General features: G+C 43.2%; 1 protein-coding gene across 5 annotated transcripts in view; it reads right to left on the bottom strand.

Annotated features, from left to right (window-relative positions):
- The window catches only part of FBLN2 (fibulin 2), a 109,774-nt gene that overhangs the window by 32,306 nt on the left and 57,761 nt on the right, over positions 1 to 19,707 (bottom strand). For all 5 annotated transcript variants that reach the window (XM_065686901.1, XM_065686897.1, XM_065686900.1 and 2 more), the window contains exons 3-4: positions 5,132 to 5,243; positions 511 to 640 (exon numbers count right to left, since the gene is read on the bottom strand). In XM_065686901.1, the coding sequence (XP_065542973.1) occupies positions 511 to 640; positions 5,132 to 5,243 (242 nt within the window). The remainder of the gene's footprint in view (positions 1 to 510; positions 641 to 5,131; positions 5,244 to 19,707) is intronic.

The following is a 19,707-nucleotide window of genomic DNA, read 5'->3' as shown; positions in this document are numbered from 1 at the left end:
TTCTTTAATGGTCTCTCTTTATTTATGAACAAAAGCTTTCATCATCATCTCAAATGCTTCTTCATCTAAGCTGTAATCTTGTTTAACTGAGAAATGAGGCTGCAGCTCAACCCTGCAGCCAAGTAAACTCTTCACTAATGGGTTTCACATCAGACCGTTGATTCAGTTTTGCCATATCATTTTCTAAAGCCTTCTACATCACAGATAGAAAAACTAAAATGGTCTTTTCAGCTGTTTCCAAAGTGAGGAAGCAAAAGTAGTACAGCAAGTTACACCTTAAAAACAGAGCTGGAAATAATTCAAAGCAACATTCCTGTGAAGCTTTCGAAGAGGCTGCATCACCAGGCAACTGAAACCTCAGTGCAAACAGTGTCATTTCCCTGCCACATTCCTGCAACTTTACAACCTTTTGTGCTGCATGATAATGTATGAAGAAATTACTGCTAAATGCAGGACATTAGGACACCTGATATTAACAGCAAAGCCTGTAGAAGCATCAGAGCAACTCACCTTGTATGCTGATCCTCCACAGGGATCTCCTTCCTCTGGCCCACACATGTCTCCTTCCTTCGCAGCGATCATGCCAGCCAGGCAGCTGTTCTCCTTCACGGTGGAGATGCAGCACTGCTTCTGAGCAATTCTGCAAAGGAATATGAGCTCAGGCATTCACTCACATTGAGAAGACATCAGGAGGGAATGCAAAACCCCCTGGACCTATTGGATTCACAACATACTCCAGAGATGTGGTCTCTCTTTGACATATGTCTCAATACTAGTGTAGATGGTACCACTGACCTTTGCAGGATGTATTTCGTTCATATTACTAGTAAAAAAATCATTAATAAATGCTCAAGAAACATTGAATTTAGGATTCTCAAAATCTGGTCACTGATAGCCTTTACAGCTCTCCTATATTTGTGCAAGAGTCCCTCTGACCTAGGGTTTAGTTCTCTGAAGTCTTCAGGTTTCAGAAGCAGCAAACAGACAGAAGCCTTCTTCCCTGGACAGTGGCAAAGGGAAATGCACCTCTACACACTTCTTCACCAGCCAGAGGGCTGAAGCTCTGAACAGGATTTAAGAAAGTATCACATCACGGAACCCTTATAAACTCTCCTTTATAGCTCCACAGATTGTAACCCAGAATTTAAGCTTCTGGTTATCAAATACAAGGTTATGGGTGGCTTGATCACTGTATATGAAGTACTTTGGGTAGGTACATTTCCTATACATGGCTCTTCAAACCAAACATTTTAACAAGATTCGTTGAAGGCTGAAATGAAGCATATTAAAAATCTCAATGGCAATTTCCTAAACAAAATTCAATAGATGTTCATCGAAATAATATTCTTCCCTACTATTTTAAAGTCTATAGTGTATTTCCCCACTCCAGCCCCTTCAAAGAGGTACATGCTTCTTTCATTCTTATACAAAAGGGCAGCGAAATCAGTCCCTTTGTCTGTACCCCATGGCCCTGTCTCTCAATCCACGCAGTACAGCACCAGGAGGAATGTCTGGTCCTGGGAGAGGGAAGGGTCCCTGTGATGGGGAAGGGTGAGGACTAAGAGCTTCGGGCCACAAGAATTCTCCTGAGGTGGTTATGCTGAGTATGTGACCTGCGGACTGGGCATATGTGACACAGATAATGTGTTAAAGATCAGACTAAATTCTGTATTATGTTATAAGTAAGGGTGTACTTCTGTTCTGGACAGATTTGGTGGCATGAAGGAATTCAGCAAAATGTTTCTCCAAGAATAACCTTGGCGTCTAACTATCATTTGCTGATGCACTGCCACAGGGCATGCTGCCTTGTAGGGCACCCTGGTAATGGTGGATGGGAGGTTGGTGCATTTTAACGGCCCGTACCTAATAGCAAAGCATTCTCCTGCAACAGAAATATTTGCAAGCAAACAACTTCTGTCAGTCAGATACCATTATTATTGAAATAAAATACAGTTGTCCCAGGAAACAAAAGCTTTCCTTTTCTGAGAAGAATATATTTCCAATTCACAGCTTTCATCCTAATGCTTCATTTGAAATGAAAAACGAAAGAGATGACTCTTATACCAGTACAAACCGGGCCACTTTCACAAGTGACAGCCATTTGGCCACTTTCCCAATGCCAATGGCCTGTGATGTCAGCTTTACATTAACATTTTTGTGCTGATAGCATAAGAGAAGTGTGACCAGGAAGCTGTGATTTGAGTTTGATTACAGGAAGTGGAACGCCACCTCCATGCGCTTTGTTTTCAAGGAAGTTAGTTTTCTACTCCAGTATTAATTACCAACTGGAGAAATACCATTTTTGGAGCAATGAATGGTTACTACCCAAATATATTTAAGTACCAGTAATTTAACCTCTACTGCTTAGACAAGACATCCCAACTTTCATTGAAAAATGAAAAAAAAAACCAACAAAACTAACTGAAAGGTTTCATCATCGTTGAAATGATAAAATGATACTAAAAGCATTTTATATGTGCATAGTGTTTACTGTATTGAAACACTGAAACACTCCGTAGATTCGTGTTCTTCTGAAGCGTGACATTTATCCATGAGAAATTTCTTTCCTGTGTGAAATACATCCTGGGAACAGCACTGGCTGGAGCACTAGTGCATCACTGACCAGTTTTTATGTTAGTATTTCTCCACCTATCAGCACAGCTCAGCTTCAACTGTTCTTTCCCAGAAATGAATTGGGAACAGTATTAATCACATTCTCTTGTTTCTTCTTCACAAACCTCCCCTTTGCAGACCACATAAATGAGTTCTTGGTTCAAAAATAATATTCAGAACATTTCTGCTTTAGGAGAAGAGTTAATGAGTTCAGATCAGTGAAATGATGCCAGCATCTTAAACTGACGTGAGTCTCTAATTGGAGTACAGTGTCAGCAGAAAGCAGGATTCATACTTGTACAGCTGATGCAAATGCCATCCAGATAAACACTGATCTGCTATGAAAAAACACACATCAGTCAGGAGATAAAAACTGCTATCCTGGGTCGGAGGAGATTTCATCTAGCCCAACATCCTATTTCTGATACAGCCAGTGGCACAAGCTCTGCGAATATTTTTATATCTGGCTATCAGCTGACTATCTAAGGATTTCCTTAACTTGCTGTAAGTTTACCCACAAGTTGCCACATACGACCTAGGTAGCCCTAGGTCCCATTCTTCAGTTAGGGTTGTTGGTTGCTACACAGAGATAGGCCAATTTGATACATGAATGTCTAGAGACATCATGATACATAGAATCCCAGCCTGGTTTGCGTTGAAGGGACCTTAAAGCTCACTCAGTCCCACCCCCCTGCCACAGGCAGGGACCCCTTCCACTGGAGCAGCTTGCTCCAAGCCCCTGTGTCCAACCTGGCCTTGAGCACTGCCAGGGATGGGGCAGCCACAGCTTCTCTGGGCACCCTGTGCCAGCGCCTCAGCACCCTCACAGGGAAGAGCTTCTGCCTAAGAGCTCAGCTCAGTCTCCCCTCAGGCAGGTTAAAGCGATTCCCCTTGGCCTGTCCCTACAGGCCCTTGTCCAAAGCCCCTCTCCAGGTTTCCTGTAGCCCCTTTAGGCACTGCTCTAAGGTCTCCCCTTCAGGAGTCCTCTCTTCTCCAGGCTGAACAAGCCACATCCACAGTAGCTTTAACCTGTAAGTTTTCACCACTCTAAAACCCAAAAATTACACTTGGAAGCAATGGACCCCTCAATTTGCAACTTCTCTAGAAACAATCTCCAGCCTTGGCACAGGGGAGGCTTCACCCATTTGCTTCAGCTGAAGCAAATCAATCCCTTGTGCAGTGATGGTCACTTGTGAACCCCAAGAATTTATAGGATAGAGGAACCAATTTTTACAATCAATACCTACCTTCTACTTTCTAAAATCTTTAGGTACTGAGTCAGGCTAGTGGCAGACCCTTGGGAGCTTGATTACTTGCAGGCACTCTGCCACACAAAGTGGTGCACTTGAGGTTTGGATACACGCACAGTGACTGGGTCTGCTACTCTCCAGTGTGGGAGCAGCAAGGTTCTGCCTATGGTTTCTTTTCTGAGGCCATGGATTTGAATGCATCTCCACATTAAATGTTTGCTTTACACAGAATATTTACAGGTGTTTTTAAATCTTTAAAGCAGGGACACAACTGAAAGTTTGAAAGTAAAACAACTGAACTCCTGATAGCTTTTAAATCCCAATAGATTCCCAGGCACTGAAACATTTTGGATGTGGGTTTTTTCATCTAAGCCTAGCCTCAGATGTGCACGTGCAGCTCATTATTGTATTGGATTTGCACCTACTTAGGGCAAGGCTGGAATTTTTTAATCTGACTTTACTTCACAGGTGGTTGGTATGTGTCAGTTATGTCATGCCACATCCCGGTGCGGGGAGGATTTTCATCTCCCAGTAACTCCAGAAAGGTGCAATGATACTAACTTTGATAAAACCAATTACGCCAGACTCTTTTTAGTGTTGAAAACATTGGGATCACTCTTACAGAAGTCCATCTGGCTCATGCTGCGCTGTGTGAGTCTCAGATAACTTTGCCTTCATCCCTCCCTAAGGCCCGTTTCAGACTAGGGGGAAGGAGAGAGAGATCAGATGAATTACAGCCAGCGTAATATGCTGTCCATGTTACTCTGCACCCATTCTTCTTTCTTTGCTGTGCAGCTGGAACCTGGCACCCTCACTCAGCCCAGATGCTACCAGTACCAGCAGTATTGCCAAGACCTATGGTCCCCACTCCAGCTGAACACAGACATCATACTGGATGATAAACACATTATTTAATGATACAGATAACCATTGCATTTAACATTGCCAAATGGAAGACAAACTCTGCCCTGCTATTTTTCTGCAACTCCACAGATGTGCATAAAACTGAGAAGCACAAAATTGTGCTCTGCTCATGTGAGAGACAGAAAGAAACCTTAAGAGGTTTTTCTTTAGACTAGGTTTTGGGAAATGGGAGGAGGAAATCCTTTCTAATTTGCCAAGACATATTGCAAGTCTACCAACAATTTACTCAGTGAATTAAGCAGCTCCCAGTCTCCTGGACATCCCATGAACTGTACAATCATTTGATTTCTCCTGAAGGGCTGCTCTCTACATTAACCTAAACCACTCGGGTTTGCCTCACGTACCTGCAAATGTCACCATCCATTCCACTGACAGGGATTTCTGTGCACTCCCCGCTGTCTATAGCCCACTGCTGGCCAGCTCCACAGCAGCTCTCAATCAATTCCTTTGTGGAACCTGCATAGAACACACACCCAACGTTATTTAAATGGAATGGATTGGGTTTAGCTCTGTTTTCTTAATTGAGATCTTTAAAATTATAGTAGCTCAGCTTTTTCTTCTTTTTTCTTCTTTCCTTCCTCATTTCATTTGGTTATATGCAAAAAGAGGCAACTGATATCTGCAGTATCTTGACATGATCGATCACCTGGTAGTATCTTTCAGGAAGGAACAAGCAGCAAATTAGAGTTTTAAACACAATAAAAGACACAACTGATTTGAAGACAACTCCACCTTTGACATCTCTGAACAAAAGAAACCCTGTAAAATCATGCTTGGCCACCTAGCTCAAGTTGGTTTAGTAAATCATTATGCTGTTGTAACAGTGCCTTCACCACAAGACCGAGTTGCTCCTGAACACTGCCAGGAACAGGGCAGCCCCAGCCTCTCTGAGCACCCTGCGCCTGCACCTCAGCAATGGAAGGCACACATGTGCCTCACATGTCAATACATGTAACAAATATGGTCTTTAAGACCACAGGGCTCTGCTTTCTCCACAAAGAGTCAACGGCCCAGTGCTGCACCTGCTCTCTCCACCAGCTCATCGGAAGTGAGTTCACCAGTTCCTTTTAAAGCAATTTATATGGATGTAAGGAACATCTTGTGAATTTCATTCATACTTCCAGGCCAGTTTCTGGGATGGTTTGGTGTTGCCGTAAAGAGGAAACAAGACAAAACTACCCCAAGTCGAGCTGCAGGAGATGTGTGAGTGCAAAGGACCTTGGATGTCTCCACACCTGGGCACTCTCTGGCCAACACCCAGCAACCCCACACTGCACAACAATGTGTTTTCAAGAACCCTCAGCTAGTTTTGGGGCGTCAGTCTGTGCAATGCTTCCATTTTATGCAGCATTATTAACAATGTTAAAAATATACTTGAGTCTCAAAAGCTGTGTTATGTGTAAGAGGTGCTGCATGACATGAGGGGGATGATATATGCAGTTAAACTAGGCAGGAAATACACTTGGTGCCAGGTAATTACAAGACACTGCTATAAAACAGTGTTTCAAGACCATTTTAATCCAGTCCCGTGGTGGAAATGCCATTCATTTTACCAAGTGTTGAAACACATTTGTTGCTACACTACTGCTAGGTTTAAAACACAAGAATACAACAGAAATTACTAATCTACAGTAAGCTACATGATTTATAATTCAAAGCAAAATGAATTACTCAGTCCTCACTAAAGATTCAATAGCAGATTGCTGGGCTAGAGTGCCATTCTATTGAGCTGTCACATTTACCAAATATATCACCTTCTGTTATGAGCTTATGAATAATTAACTCTAGAATGCAGCTATAATAAAAATGAACTATTGCATTTTATCTCAATCAGGAATTAAAAAAAACTGAATAATTCATAATAGGACTCAGTCGTTAGCATGGATTTATGATACTTTGATTTTACAATAGAACTAGATACATGTACAAGACCGAAGATCACATAGGTCTATGCGGGATGCAGCCTTTAAGCTATAACAGACTGAAATACCTAAACATTCAAACAGAGCTTTGTTTATTTGGGGCTTTCATGATTTTAGAAGATTTAGAAATAGATTTGCATCTGCTCATGGAAAAGAAAGTCATTTTACTTGAGAACACCATAATCCTGAATATTTGTTATACTGTGCACATCTCTGATACTTCATAGAGTCATTTAACATGACCTGTTAACAGATAATTTGCTATTTAAGAATTTCTTCACAAGGAAAAGAAATAACTTATTTCAGGCTGTACTATAAAACATCATCATATCTCCTCACTTCTTTTCCATTTAGTAACTTATTTCCTACAATTATCACTCTACATGGCTCTGAAGATATGAACACCAAAGCATATTTTGACCTAATCTCAAGTTTGTGTATTGTCTTTTAGAGGCATTTCGAGTTTAATTGAAATAGTTAGAGAAACATTTTCCCTCCAGAGAATTTTAACTCCTCCTTGACTGCTCCTTGAAATGTCACCTTGTCTCGATGCTGGATCCGAACCTGACTCATGGTGCGACGGCCTCCCAGTAACCCAGGGACACATCAGGTTTTCCATACAATATCTCTGCAGCTTTGACGTGCTACTCCCCAGCAATTTCACCTTTCAGCTACAAGAACCGAAGTATCTGCTATGGAAGGTAGAGGTTTGTGTGTGTATTTTAAAAAGCTCAGCTGAAGCTCAACCTTTACACTGAGGAAAGCAGACGCTTAAAGGCTACTGAATTACTTACACAGGGAGTTAGAATAGCAAAGGAGACAAAAAGGATTTTCAAAAACCCTCCCTTCCTTTTCACCCCCCAGTGTTCACAAATCACATTTTGAGAGTGGTAAAGCACTGGCCAGCTTTATGATGGTCAGGAAGGGATAGGATATTTCAGTTGCTTAACAGAGGTTTCCTGATACTAAAGTTCCACTGATTTCAGCTTCACCTGAATTTCCACAAACAGGTGATGTTCGTATCTCCATAACTGAGCTGAGCTCTTGTTCTTATGATGAAGGAAGCTATCCAGCTCCTATACCTGAGGAAAATCATTTATCTTCCTCAGAACTGCAGTACTTACTCTTGGGAGGGACGGACGACACTAAAAACCAACAAACACCACAGGATCTTGCAAGGAAATGAGTTTGTGCACTGAGATTAATTTTGATGTGAAGGCTTCTAGAAATGAGGCACTCCATTGAGATGCATCTTCACTCTGAAGGTCTCATTGCTCATCCACAGAGGAAGCTGACAGCCGTGACTCTCAAGCCATAACATCATTTTTGAACAAAACCACTGCACAAACTGTCCGAGCCCTGAGCTGCCGTAAATTATCCACCCCCAAGCCCAGCAGAGCAGCCTCGCAGCCCAGCATCACCTGCAAGAAGGCAGCAGCATATCAGCTTAATGAACCAGCCTCGGAGAGCCCCTAATGAGCCTCCTCAGCAACACCCATGGCAGATGACAACTTCACAAGTAGCAAAGAGTAGAATGATAGAGTCACAAACTGGTTTGGGTTGGAAAGGACCTTAAGATCATGCAGTTCCAACCCCCTGCCATGGTCAGGGAGAGCATGAAGGCTGACTCCTTCACTGGAGCACACCTAGCACCCTCCTGCACCTTAAAAACAAGATGTGATGTGGTATAAAAGTCGATCTGGTGGGATAGGCTGCTTTGACCTGCTGCAACCATCCTCACCCATCAGAGATGAGCAGAAAAGGAACAGAAATGGTACAGATCAGAAAAGGAGCAGTTGCCATCACCTTTCCATGAGCACACAGGATCAAGAAGGGATCAAAGCAGAGTGTTGCTTTTCCTGTCTAGTCAGTGCTCATGACTTGTTTCCTGCTCCCTTGTAAAAAAACCCCAAAGCACGTTGAACATGTGTTTATAGTTTCATATGTGTCTATCTTTCCTCTTAAAAGAAGGGGTATCTAGACCTGCAGAGCACACAGCATGTCCATTTCACAAGATTTGTTTGCTCACACCGGAGAAAAAGCTATTGTATTTCTTTATCAAATACCTGCCTGAGAACATAAACCCCTTTATTATGGTGAATAATGAAGAACCTCACAGACCAACAATTAACTTGATGGCATTCTTAAAAAACTGAAAAATACCTGTTTCCAGGGGGCCTTCTTTCTGCTTCAGTCTCTTCATCACTTAAAGCTTTAATTAATACCAATAATAATAATAGTACTGTAGCTTTCCCCTGTAACAGTTTGTCATTTCTTACCTGTCAACAGTCTGAGAGGCTTTATTAAATTCCCTCACTGAGTTTTGCCATTCAGTGTGCAGTGCAACATGCTCTTGACTCATCAGAGATGGGCAGGAAGACATTTTAATGAGTAAAGGTGAAGAGGAGAACAACATTTACCTTGGCAAAGACAGGGGAGGGGAGAGTGACAACATAGCCCCAGAGCCAGCTGCTTTCACTTCAATCTGAACCACCACTTACGTCATTAGGCCTGGTTAAGCTTTCCTCAGGACTGTTCCCAGACAAACGAGTGCATGGTTTATTCTGTGCAGGTTATTGCAAGCTCCTTAAAGTGCTCAGTGTCCAGGAGCAGATTTGACTCTAAATCTCACTGAAATGAGAGTAGTGCTCAAGTGTTTCCATGACCAAACCTCAGTTAGCTCATTGCTCAGGAAGGGGCTTTAACTCACATGCACTCATGAGGCTTTTAGGCTCCTCTCATTGGAAATACTGAAAAAGCAGATTGCAGGAGAAATACAGGCTGAGCTGAGTTCAACACACATCCCATGGCTTCAGTCCAGTAGCTAATCCTTCTTCCCTCTTTTCCATCATCCCCTTCCATTCCTATTGCACTCAATTTGCCATGCCATCACCACAGTAATGCGACTGAGTTCCATCGCACTTGCAGCAATCTGCCTTTGTTTTAAACTTCAAGCAAAGTGGGTTTCTACAATCTGCTTCTTCCCCTCAAGTCACCTGCATCTTTTTAGAAATCCATCCCACCGTTCATCCAGGACAAGTTCCTCTTATATTGCCTTCACTGCTTGGGAGGCATCTGCTTTCTATTTCAACCTGAAAATGCTGTTTCCTACATTACTCTTTTTTCATAAATTCCTTATGCTGGCTCACTTGGCAAAATATGAAGAGTTGTGTCTGCCCAAAGGCACAATGAAAAACTGGATAAACCCAAGCAAATGTTCTCATTTTACTATGCACTGTACAATAGAGACATACATCAACATTGCCTCAGCCAGGATTGTTTGGCAGATTTTGTTCAAAGTGTGAATGAATAGCAACCTTATATTCCCTCTGGCTTTAATTCTGGATAATCCTTGTAAGTCAAAACTTGTACTACCTGTGCCAGAGGTCAGATAATTTAGACTATGTTTGGTCTTTAACGTTTCCATGACAGCATCCTTTATTAGCTCCAGGTTAGAAGAATGCGGGGAGAAGTGGTGGTGGTGGGGGAACAACTAAATAAATTCTTTAAACTTTTTCACCAACTAGAAATCTAAGCAATTTCTCTTCCTGCCTTTGAAAACTTTGGCTCACTGAGATCCATCCTTCTGTCACTGAGTTTAAAGTGAAATGGTTCGTACACAACCATCCTTCTACTAGCTACAATAATAACTCAAAGCAAGCATAATGTTTCTTGCCCTTCAGTGTAGTCTTGGCTGTATTTTCCTCCTTGACTTTCCTTCCCCAGATATTGCACAGAGTATATTTCTGCTGGCTATTAACTTTCAAAAGAGCTGAGGCTTTGGAAAGCCTGGATCCGATTATCCTCGTAATTCCTGCGTAAGGAATTTTATCTTGGGGGAGAGTGCTCTTTGCATGCTCCTTTTTGTGGCTAGGTAGGCTCCTTTCTTCACAGCCGTCATTTCCACCAGCCCTGTTGAATTTCCAAGTTAAATCAAGAGGCACAGTGAGATGTAGGCAGGGACTGTCTGTCACGCAAGACGACTGAATCTGCTGCAACTCAAGCATTCAGTAACACAAGCACTTTGAGTATGATCTGACAAATTGAGCTGAGGCTGGAATGGGAGTTAAATTACAGACATAATATTCCTTAAAAAGAAAAAGCAAATAAACATAGAAAGGCAGGATGTGTAAGAGCTTAATGTAGCTTATGTGCTCCCCCACTTACATGGGGTTTTCCACAGAAAAAATCACTGGTTTCACCACGCAACTCTTCAACCCCCACCACTGCAATGCTAGGGACAGCCACCCATCAAGACATGCTGCTGCTTCTTTAAGAGTGTAGCAGTGAAAAAGGTCTTTGTTTGGAAAGGTTGATCAAGGACAAGCCAAGCTGCAGTGCCATGTTGAAGTTTGAGTGCTTAACAATGCTAGATACACCTTAATCATGCAACCCATATCAACAATATATGTATCACCATTTGATCTCATACTGATCACAGTTTTTTGTACTTTTGTTTAAAGTCACAAAGTGTTGTACATTTGTATCTGGATCATATCTTCTTCACTGGGGCACACGCTGCAGGTTCAGATACTTCACACACACTGGCGAAGCTAACACATGAGAGGGAGCTGCTTATGAGCAGCTTATGAAGCCAGTCCCAAAGTCCACCCATCTTTCAGGTTGCATCTTTCAGGAGCTTTTAGGTATTTGAGTTTTGCAACTTGAAAAAACAAGAAGCCAAGCAGCTGACCAGGGCTTGATGTGCTTCCATCAGTCCAACCACACGCAGCACAGAGCCGGAATACGCACCCCGAGCTGCTCTCTAGGAAAGCCTATCCAGACACTGTTCACAGGACAAGTCTTGAATCATTCTGGGAGAAAAACAAGCCAAGATTTTCTTTCTCTTCACAACTAATTCATGCAAAGTAGAAACCCAGTAAAATTCATCAGAAGAGTTATTCACTGTGAACTGAATGCTCATCTCTATTCAGAACATTGCTGAAACAAAGTGGGAAAATTGATTCACTGACTCATCCCCAGCTGCTGCCTTGTTTTCTCCTGCTGCATTTCTCAGCATGGCTTTCAAAGTAACCTGACACAGGGTGTTAGCAAGGGCCACAGACCTTGAAACTGCCTCACGTACCTTGAGAAGGTAACCGAAGGCAGGATTGCACACCAGCATCAGGCAGCGAGCTGGTGTCCCAGGGGAGGTACGTGCCCTCCAGCTCTGCTGGGACAGGGCTGAGGCTTGTTCACCAGAAACTGCTCATCAGAGGAGGGAAAACTCCGAGTTTCATTGAGTTTCTGATTAGTGCATAGGGATACTTAAACTGCTCAGAAAAGCTGCTGCAGGGCTCCAGCTCTCCTTAGCTGGGTATCCTCCTGTACCTATTGCTAGTCCTTGTCAAGTTTCTAATCCTGAACGGCATTGTTTATTTGGTTTCCGATGTTCTGAAGAACTCTCTCATTTCCTTTGACTTTTCTTTATGAAGTTCTGCAGTCAGTGTTTGTGCAAAGATTGCAGCAATAATGATTGTGGCCCAGGGCATTTCCTGGATTAATGACAGGCTGGAAGAGTTGATGGCCCAGGGCTCTGCCTTGATCCATTAACCCCAAGGACTTTCAATTCTCCAGGAAGTAGTCACTGCCAGAGCAGTTATTGTGAAGGAAATTCAGTGGGATACTTTAGTCAACAGCACAGAACAAACTTCCCTTTATCCCTCATAAATGTAGGAGGAAATATTAATTTGAATGAGCTGATGATGGTGTTTGGAATGTTTCAGGGGAGTTTAGCAGCCACTAGCAGGAAGCACAGCAGGAAATTTCTCTTGCTATGCAGTGTGCATCAGAACCAGAGCTGTTTGGAAACAAGATTGTTCCATTCCCTAGGAAATTAATAATTTGGGGTGGAAATTTGGAAATTAAGCACCTTGTTTGAAACTGGTGCTGTGGTTTCACACAGGAAGTACTGGGTACTCATTTGTCTCATTTCCACTTCCAACTTTAACTCCAGCTCAAACTATCTGGTCTCCCAGCTGCAGCTCAGGGTAACCCCACTAGAGCCTTTGGCCACAATACACCAAGAGAAATACAATGACACAAAGTGTTTAATTCCCTGTTTCCTCCCTGTCAAAAATCTACACCACCCAGATCACACAGGGAAGTCCTATGTTTTGTTTCAACTCCATGTTTCTAATTAAAAGTAGCAAGTCTTGCTTGTATGGGCTCATCGGTATTAACAACATCTTAGTTTACTTGCAAGTACTGTTAGCGAAGCCACCTTCACATAAGACCCCATTTGCAAATTATTGTAAACTATGGTCAAAGTGGATGTTTTCACCTAGGGCTTGAACCAGTGCCCATGGAAGCCTACAGGCCCTGTCTGCTCCTCCACAAAAAATTAAAGCACAGAGCCCTTGAATACGTAGAGTAACTCTGAACATGTTTATATCCAGCAAGTCCTTAGTTCAGCAGCATTGCTGAAACTCAGACACGTGCTGACACAAGTCCTGTACGAGGCGCAGTGCGATCGAGGATAATAGTGCTTCCTCCAGGGAACATTCAACAAGAAACATCTGTCTCCCACAGAGTATGAAATAATCATGGGGATGTTGTGAATAGACTGGCATTTCATTAGCTGACAGCTTGTATCTGTCTCCACAGAAAGTATTCCTTCAGCCATATCAGCATTTTATGCTTTACATAAAGACAGCCGTGATGCTTTTCCTTCTCAAGCTCTTATGCATACACCACTTGAACTAAGCACAAACACAACTGAGAAGAAGGAGCCACGGTCCAGTTTAGCCATCGTCTCCATACACAGCTGGGAGGATCCCTTCCTGATCCTGCCCAGCTGGAGGAGGTCTGTGTGCCACAGCAGCACTGGGGCATGCCTGCTCACAGCACCTGAACCAGGCACAAGTTAAATCACAGCCGGAATTCCATCTCCTGCAATGGACTCTGGCTACACTTCCCACTTGGAAACTACAGACTGCAGCCAATTTCAAAGGAATTTACATTCCTGAACATATTTTACTTTGGAACCAGAGATGAAGAGAGAGAAAAGGGACTGACTTGTGAAAAGCTCCAACTCTGATTCCAGTGTGTTTTGGAGCATTTGGGATAAAGGCAGCAAATTCTACTGAAGGGTGGAGGAGTCTCTTCATCTCTCCCACAGAGGCTCATTACAGTTACTTACTGCAGGAGACTTCTGAAACAGGGTAAAAGAAAATACTGAAAGAGGCAGAGCTTTACATGCCACTTCATCAATACATTTCCAAAAAGCAGAATTTATTATTTGTATGTAAATAGTAAAGACTCCACTGCTCATTTTCTTTCTTTTTTAATATCCAACCACAAAGTGGGAAAGCGATGCCCACTGGCACACAGCACCTGCTGAGGAAACAGAAGCTAGATAAGGGATGAGGTGATGGAGAACAGAACTAACTGCAAACGGAGGAGGCAAGTGGGTTTAGTGATCCATGTTTAACGATCAAATTGTGATTGGATGATGGAAATATCAGGACAGTTCCATTTTGAAACTTCTTAACCAGGTTTCCAGTTCAAGTCAGCCTACTACTAGCTAAAGATTGGTGCACAGTCTCAGTTCAGTACTGGAGGCTGTTGATAATAAGATCCATACGAAGCACTCAGTGGTGATGGAAACCTTTTGGGGCAGCACATAAGAAAGGAGCTGAGTGTCTGTATACTTGAGCCCAGAAACGTCTGGACACAGCTGCAAAAAGAAAACTTGCTGAGTCATCAGCCATGAAGAAGGGATCCAAGTGGTTGAAACCAGGCTCTGGGTGCCTGAGAGGTTTTGGAGCACCACCAAGCTGTAAAGGCCCACACACACAAGCACAATGCCTGGGAACGACGAGGTCCTTCACATCATTCTCACAATTTTAGTTCTTAGCTTAACCACTGTGCTCCATTAGCAGAGTTGGCCAATAGCTTCAAACGGGACAGTGTTTGTTTATTGTCTTTATAGGCTACAAAAAGTTGATGCAGAGTCAAGCTTTTTAATGTCTGCCTGGATTTAAAATGAAAGTTTTTCTCTTCCCCTTCTTGAGTTCTCAGTGGCCTCTTAATTTATAAGGAAAAAGAGCACAATCCTTGCACCTTCACTGAGAAGGACCTGCCCATTTTGTCTGGGGAATGGAAAAATACATTCACAGCCCAATAAGGCATACATTTATCTTCACATATGAGACAATTACTTCATACAGAGCTGCTTGCATTCTGAATTGCTACAAGCACAACTCTGGTAAGTACTGACACATCGCTCACACAGTCTGCATTCAGTCTGAATGCAGAATGGCTGAAGTGCTTGGTTACCCCCTCAATTGTGTTCCAACAATCCAGCTGCATTTCCACCCTTGAAATCAAAGGGATATAAATATATCCTGCACAGAGACCAAAATCACTAGGCTGATACTGGGTTTCAGTGCTTTTATCTCCCTGTGTCAGTACACCTTCTGAAAAACAGATCCTTTATGTAAGATCTGAGAACACAAGTGAAAGAACCTCATCCCCTCTTGGTTGTTCAATAGATCCAGGCCAAGAAGAGAAATATCTTAGCACTATTCACTGGCTGTACTTGCAACCACTGACATCGCTCTGTAAAGGGACTGTAATGTACATTTTTAATTCTGTAGCTCACAACCTGATTTGTTATTTATGTGCACAAAGGTAAATGAGCACAAATCAGGTCTTTTATAACTTACTCCACAGCAGCAGGACTCTGCGTAACTTCTAGTCTCTCCAGCAATCACAGAAATCTAATTTGCTTTTATCTGGATTTGTCAATTACACTTCTCTATGCTCTATCTGAAATCTCAGATGGGTGGGAAATGGATCTTTAAAGGCAAATAACAACACCAGGCAACACAGAGATCCCAGTGAAGTGCCAGTGACATCCCCCCATTTTCCTCATCAAATTCAATTTTTCTGTTAACCTCCAAACCAGCCTCTCTTCTGAGAAAGACCTCTGACAAACCAAGATCCCACACACCCCGAATGGGATCCTGGAGGCAGGAAAGAGGCAAGTTCCTGTAGGAAGGACTCTCTTTACCACTGCCAGGCTCCAGGTCACATTTAAACCCACAAACTCTTTCCCTCAATACCTGACTAACACATGCAAGGGGAAATCCTCTCTCACAGCGCTAGGATTCAAATGGTTAAAGACTTCAGGGATGAAACTTGACATAATGCAGCCACTTCAGAATAATGCGCTTGCTGATGACACCTATGAGATAAGAGCTCCCACACTTGGCACGAGATGCATTTCTACATAGTCCAGAAGCTGTCACACCACTTTCCACCCCCATTGCCCCATCACTGATAAACTGACGCAGACCTCAGCAGGAAGAAGGGAAGCAACGTGTGCAACAGTGTGGGACAGTACACCATGTTCTTGGCAGTGGCTGGGCACCAGCCACATCCCTTCCCCAGTAAGGAATGCATCTTTCTTAATCAAGGGAGAGCTTCAACTTTGAACTTGCTGCTTCTCCCAGTCAACAAACACTCTTTGCTGTCAGCTGTTTCCTAATCACTACATCAGCTTTCACATAGGCCACGCAGGGGTGAGAGGTGAGGAATTGCTCCCCTCCATACAGCTGGAAACATGGGGTCAAAATCCAACTTGTGATGTGGCTTTGCCAATCTGCATTAACCTGCAAGGAAAAGGAAGGGGGTGGAGTGAAGACAGGATATATATGATTCTAACACAGTATCAGCACATATCTTTCAAAGTGCCTGTAACCCAGAATGAAAACCGGAATTCTTTATAACATCAGAGAGGCAAGTCCTTATAAATAATTAAAGAAAAATGTACCTGTTCCCAACACAGGAGTGCTTGGAAAGCCATTGACCCAACAAGCCCAAGCTGCAAGTGTCTAAGATGCATTTTGACTTAAAGGATTTTCCAGTCCTTTCTGCAAATGAGATGAAAGAAAGTTTTCTGGTGCTCAACACTGTCCCCGTGGCTCTGATGTTTGGTACCATGACACGGGAGAAGGCTTTTCTGTAACAGCAGCACCATGACCAGCTAAAGCTGCTGTGCCAGGGGGAGCTCCGAAGCTGCGGGAGAAGCACCCGCTCAGAGCCCTGCTCTTGTCGGCAGGGCTGGGACCACCAGCAGTCTGCTGGCAAGGCTGCTTTTAAGGAGGAGTTGTTTGTTTTTAAATTCAAGCTAAATGCACTGCAACCACATTAGAATGACAGATTGGCTATCTGGCAAAATGACAACGCAAAAACTCTTGGGATCACAAGCTTTCTAGGCAATTTGTTACAAAAACTTTCACACAAAATATGAATATTCAGCTTTCAACAACAGAGAAGTGCCATCCACATGTTTCAGGTTAGGAACACTCTAATCTTGCCTCACCCAAACTGCACTGGGCAAAGGCAGAGCTGCGCATGCAGCTGTGGCCTGAGCCGAGTCTGTGCTCACACAAGTTGATAAAAGCATCAGTAAATCAGCTGCTGGGACAGAGAGAAGTAAAGAGAGCAGCGACAGCCCCTCCAGCACTAAGCAATGGCATCTGTGTCCAGCTGGTTTCCTGTAGCTCTCACCCTGGAAGATTTCTCTCCCTTTCACCCCTGGTTTTCATCTCTGAGTACCCTTTTGCTAACAGCACACATTATTCCTATTTGTCTTGACCCTTTTTCCTTATCTCCCCCCAAATCTCTTTTCCCATGTCTTTTTGGAAATTCTCCAATAGAAAAAACCAATCCCTTTCCTTTATGTCAGGGCACAAAACAACCATTCAGCAAGCCCACAGTTCCTGATGCTCCACACACTGCCCACCACACTGCTCACACGGTTTACATTTCCCCTTGCCCTTGATCAGTCTTAAAGCTTTTTGCACTTTGGCTCAATGACTCAGCAAAGCTTCTGATTTCAGCATGCATTACAGGTCTGGGAAGAAGACATCCATTCTGCTGTTGGTGGCACCAGCACAGTGTGTCTCACTGCACCACCACACCACACAATTCCTGCCTGCAACCACCTCAAACCAATGGATGAAATCAAACTAATACAACATCTACACTGAATTCATACAGCTGGAAAAGATTTGATTCATGTGCAGCAATTCACTGACTTTCACAGGATGTTCCATCTCCAGGGTCTGTACATGAGCTAGCACTGTAATAGAGTGAATAATACTTACCATAGAATCCCAGGATGGAAGGGACCTCCAGGATCATCTCATCCAACCTTTCTTGGCAAAAGCACGGTCTAGACAAGATGCCCAGCACCCTGACCAGCTGAGTCCTAAAGCAGCCAACACTAGGGAATCCACTGCTTCACTGGGGAGATTATTCCAGTGGCTGAATCTCACTGTGAAAAATTCTACTCTTGAGTCCAGCTGGAATCTCCCCAGGAGAAACTCCTACCCACCTTATCTTTTCCATCACCCCTTGTCTTTTCCATGGGTCTCCCTGTGAAGAGGGATTCTCCATCTTCTTTGTAGCCACACTTTAAAAATTGGTACACAGTGACAAGGTCCCCCGTGAGCCTTCTTTTCTCCAGGCTGAACAAACGCAGGTCTCTCAGCCTTTAATCACATGCTGCCCAGTCCTTGATCATCTCTGTAGCCCTCCTCTGGACCTCTCCAGCCCATCCACATCTTTTTTGTACAGCAGGGACCAAAACTGAGCCCAGTATTCCAGGGGTGGCCTGACCAGCACTGAGCAGAGTGGGACAATGACATCTTTACCTCTGCTGGTGATGCCCTTGTTGATGTAACCCCACATCCTGTTGGCTTTCTTTGCTGCAGCTGTACACTGGTCACTCCTATTGAGCTTGTGTCCCCCAAGACCCCCTTTCCAGTGGGCTGTTCCAAATCCAGGCAGATTCCAGCCTGTGCTGCATGCCTGTGTTTTCCCCGGTGCAAGACCTTACACTTCTCCTTGTTGAACTCCATCAGGTTCTTGTCAACCCCCTCTTCCAGCCTGTACAGGTCATCCTGCAGGGTGTCTCTCCCTTCCTAAGTGTCCACTTATCCACTCAGTTTGATGTCATCAGCAGACTTCATCAGGGTGCATTTAATCCTATCATGCAGATCACTTACAAAGATGTAAAACAATATTTGAAGAACTTGAGAGAACACAGAAATCCGAGTTCACAGTTTCATGAATTCCTAAGGTTACTGAGGTAACTTACATTTCCAGCATGTTAAGCATAGAGCAGAACTGCCTGGCGTAGCATAACAACTTGTTAGTGAGGCTGATTTCTTTTCCACACCCTCCCCTGTTCCAGTAATGACCAGTGCAACTCCATGCACTTGATTTGTGGATTAAAGTTATTTAGATAGGAAGTAATATTTAATACCGAAAGGAGTGAAAAGAAGCCTTCTAAATACATTTTTTGCTTTCACCATCCTCATCCCCTCTATAAATCTCACATTTTAGTTGCTTAACTGCCTAGGAGTGGAGAACTGTTTCACCACTTTCAGCTTTCCAAGGCTTTATGTCAATGTACATCCAGGATACAAAGTTTAATGACATCGCCACTGATAATCAGAGATAAAAGAAGTTAACCAACATCTGTGCAGTGGGGTTGGCACATAAAAAACAACTGTGAATGAGCAAAATATTTCAGCATTTAGACACAGAAGGTTACATTAGTTCCCAAGACTCAACATCTGGCTTCAAACAAACCCAGCCCAAGGCCAGCAAGAGCCCAAATTGTCCAGTTCTCTGCCAGCAACATACAGATCCAACTCGAACAGAAACATGACAGGTAAGACTTTCTGAAGGCTTTTTCCATGGAGCAGTTCCAAAACACTTCATATGTTGAAGAAGTCAATTAAATTTGATACGGTTGCTTGACATCCAGTGACGTTTGCTAAAAAGACAGACTTGACATTTTTAACTCTTGATGTAATATTTTCACAGTCCAGCCCAGCATAAGAAAACAAGTTACAAGTTGAACTTCCTAACTATGTACCCAGCCCCATCCAGTATCGATCCTGTTGGAGGAATGCAAGCAGTGTGAAGTTTTACAGGTATACATACAATCAGCAACGTAAAAAATGATTATTGATTAC

This window comes from Lathamus discolor, chromosome 7 (assembly GCF_037157495.1).
Source record: "Lathamus discolor isolate bLatDis1 chromosome 7, bLatDis1.hap1, whole genome shotgun sequence".
Classification (NCBI taxonomy): domain Eukaryota; kingdom Metazoa; phylum Chordata; class Aves; order Psittaciformes; family Psittacidae; genus Lathamus; species Lathamus discolor.
This window is presented reverse-complemented; position numbering and strand designations above follow the sequence as displayed.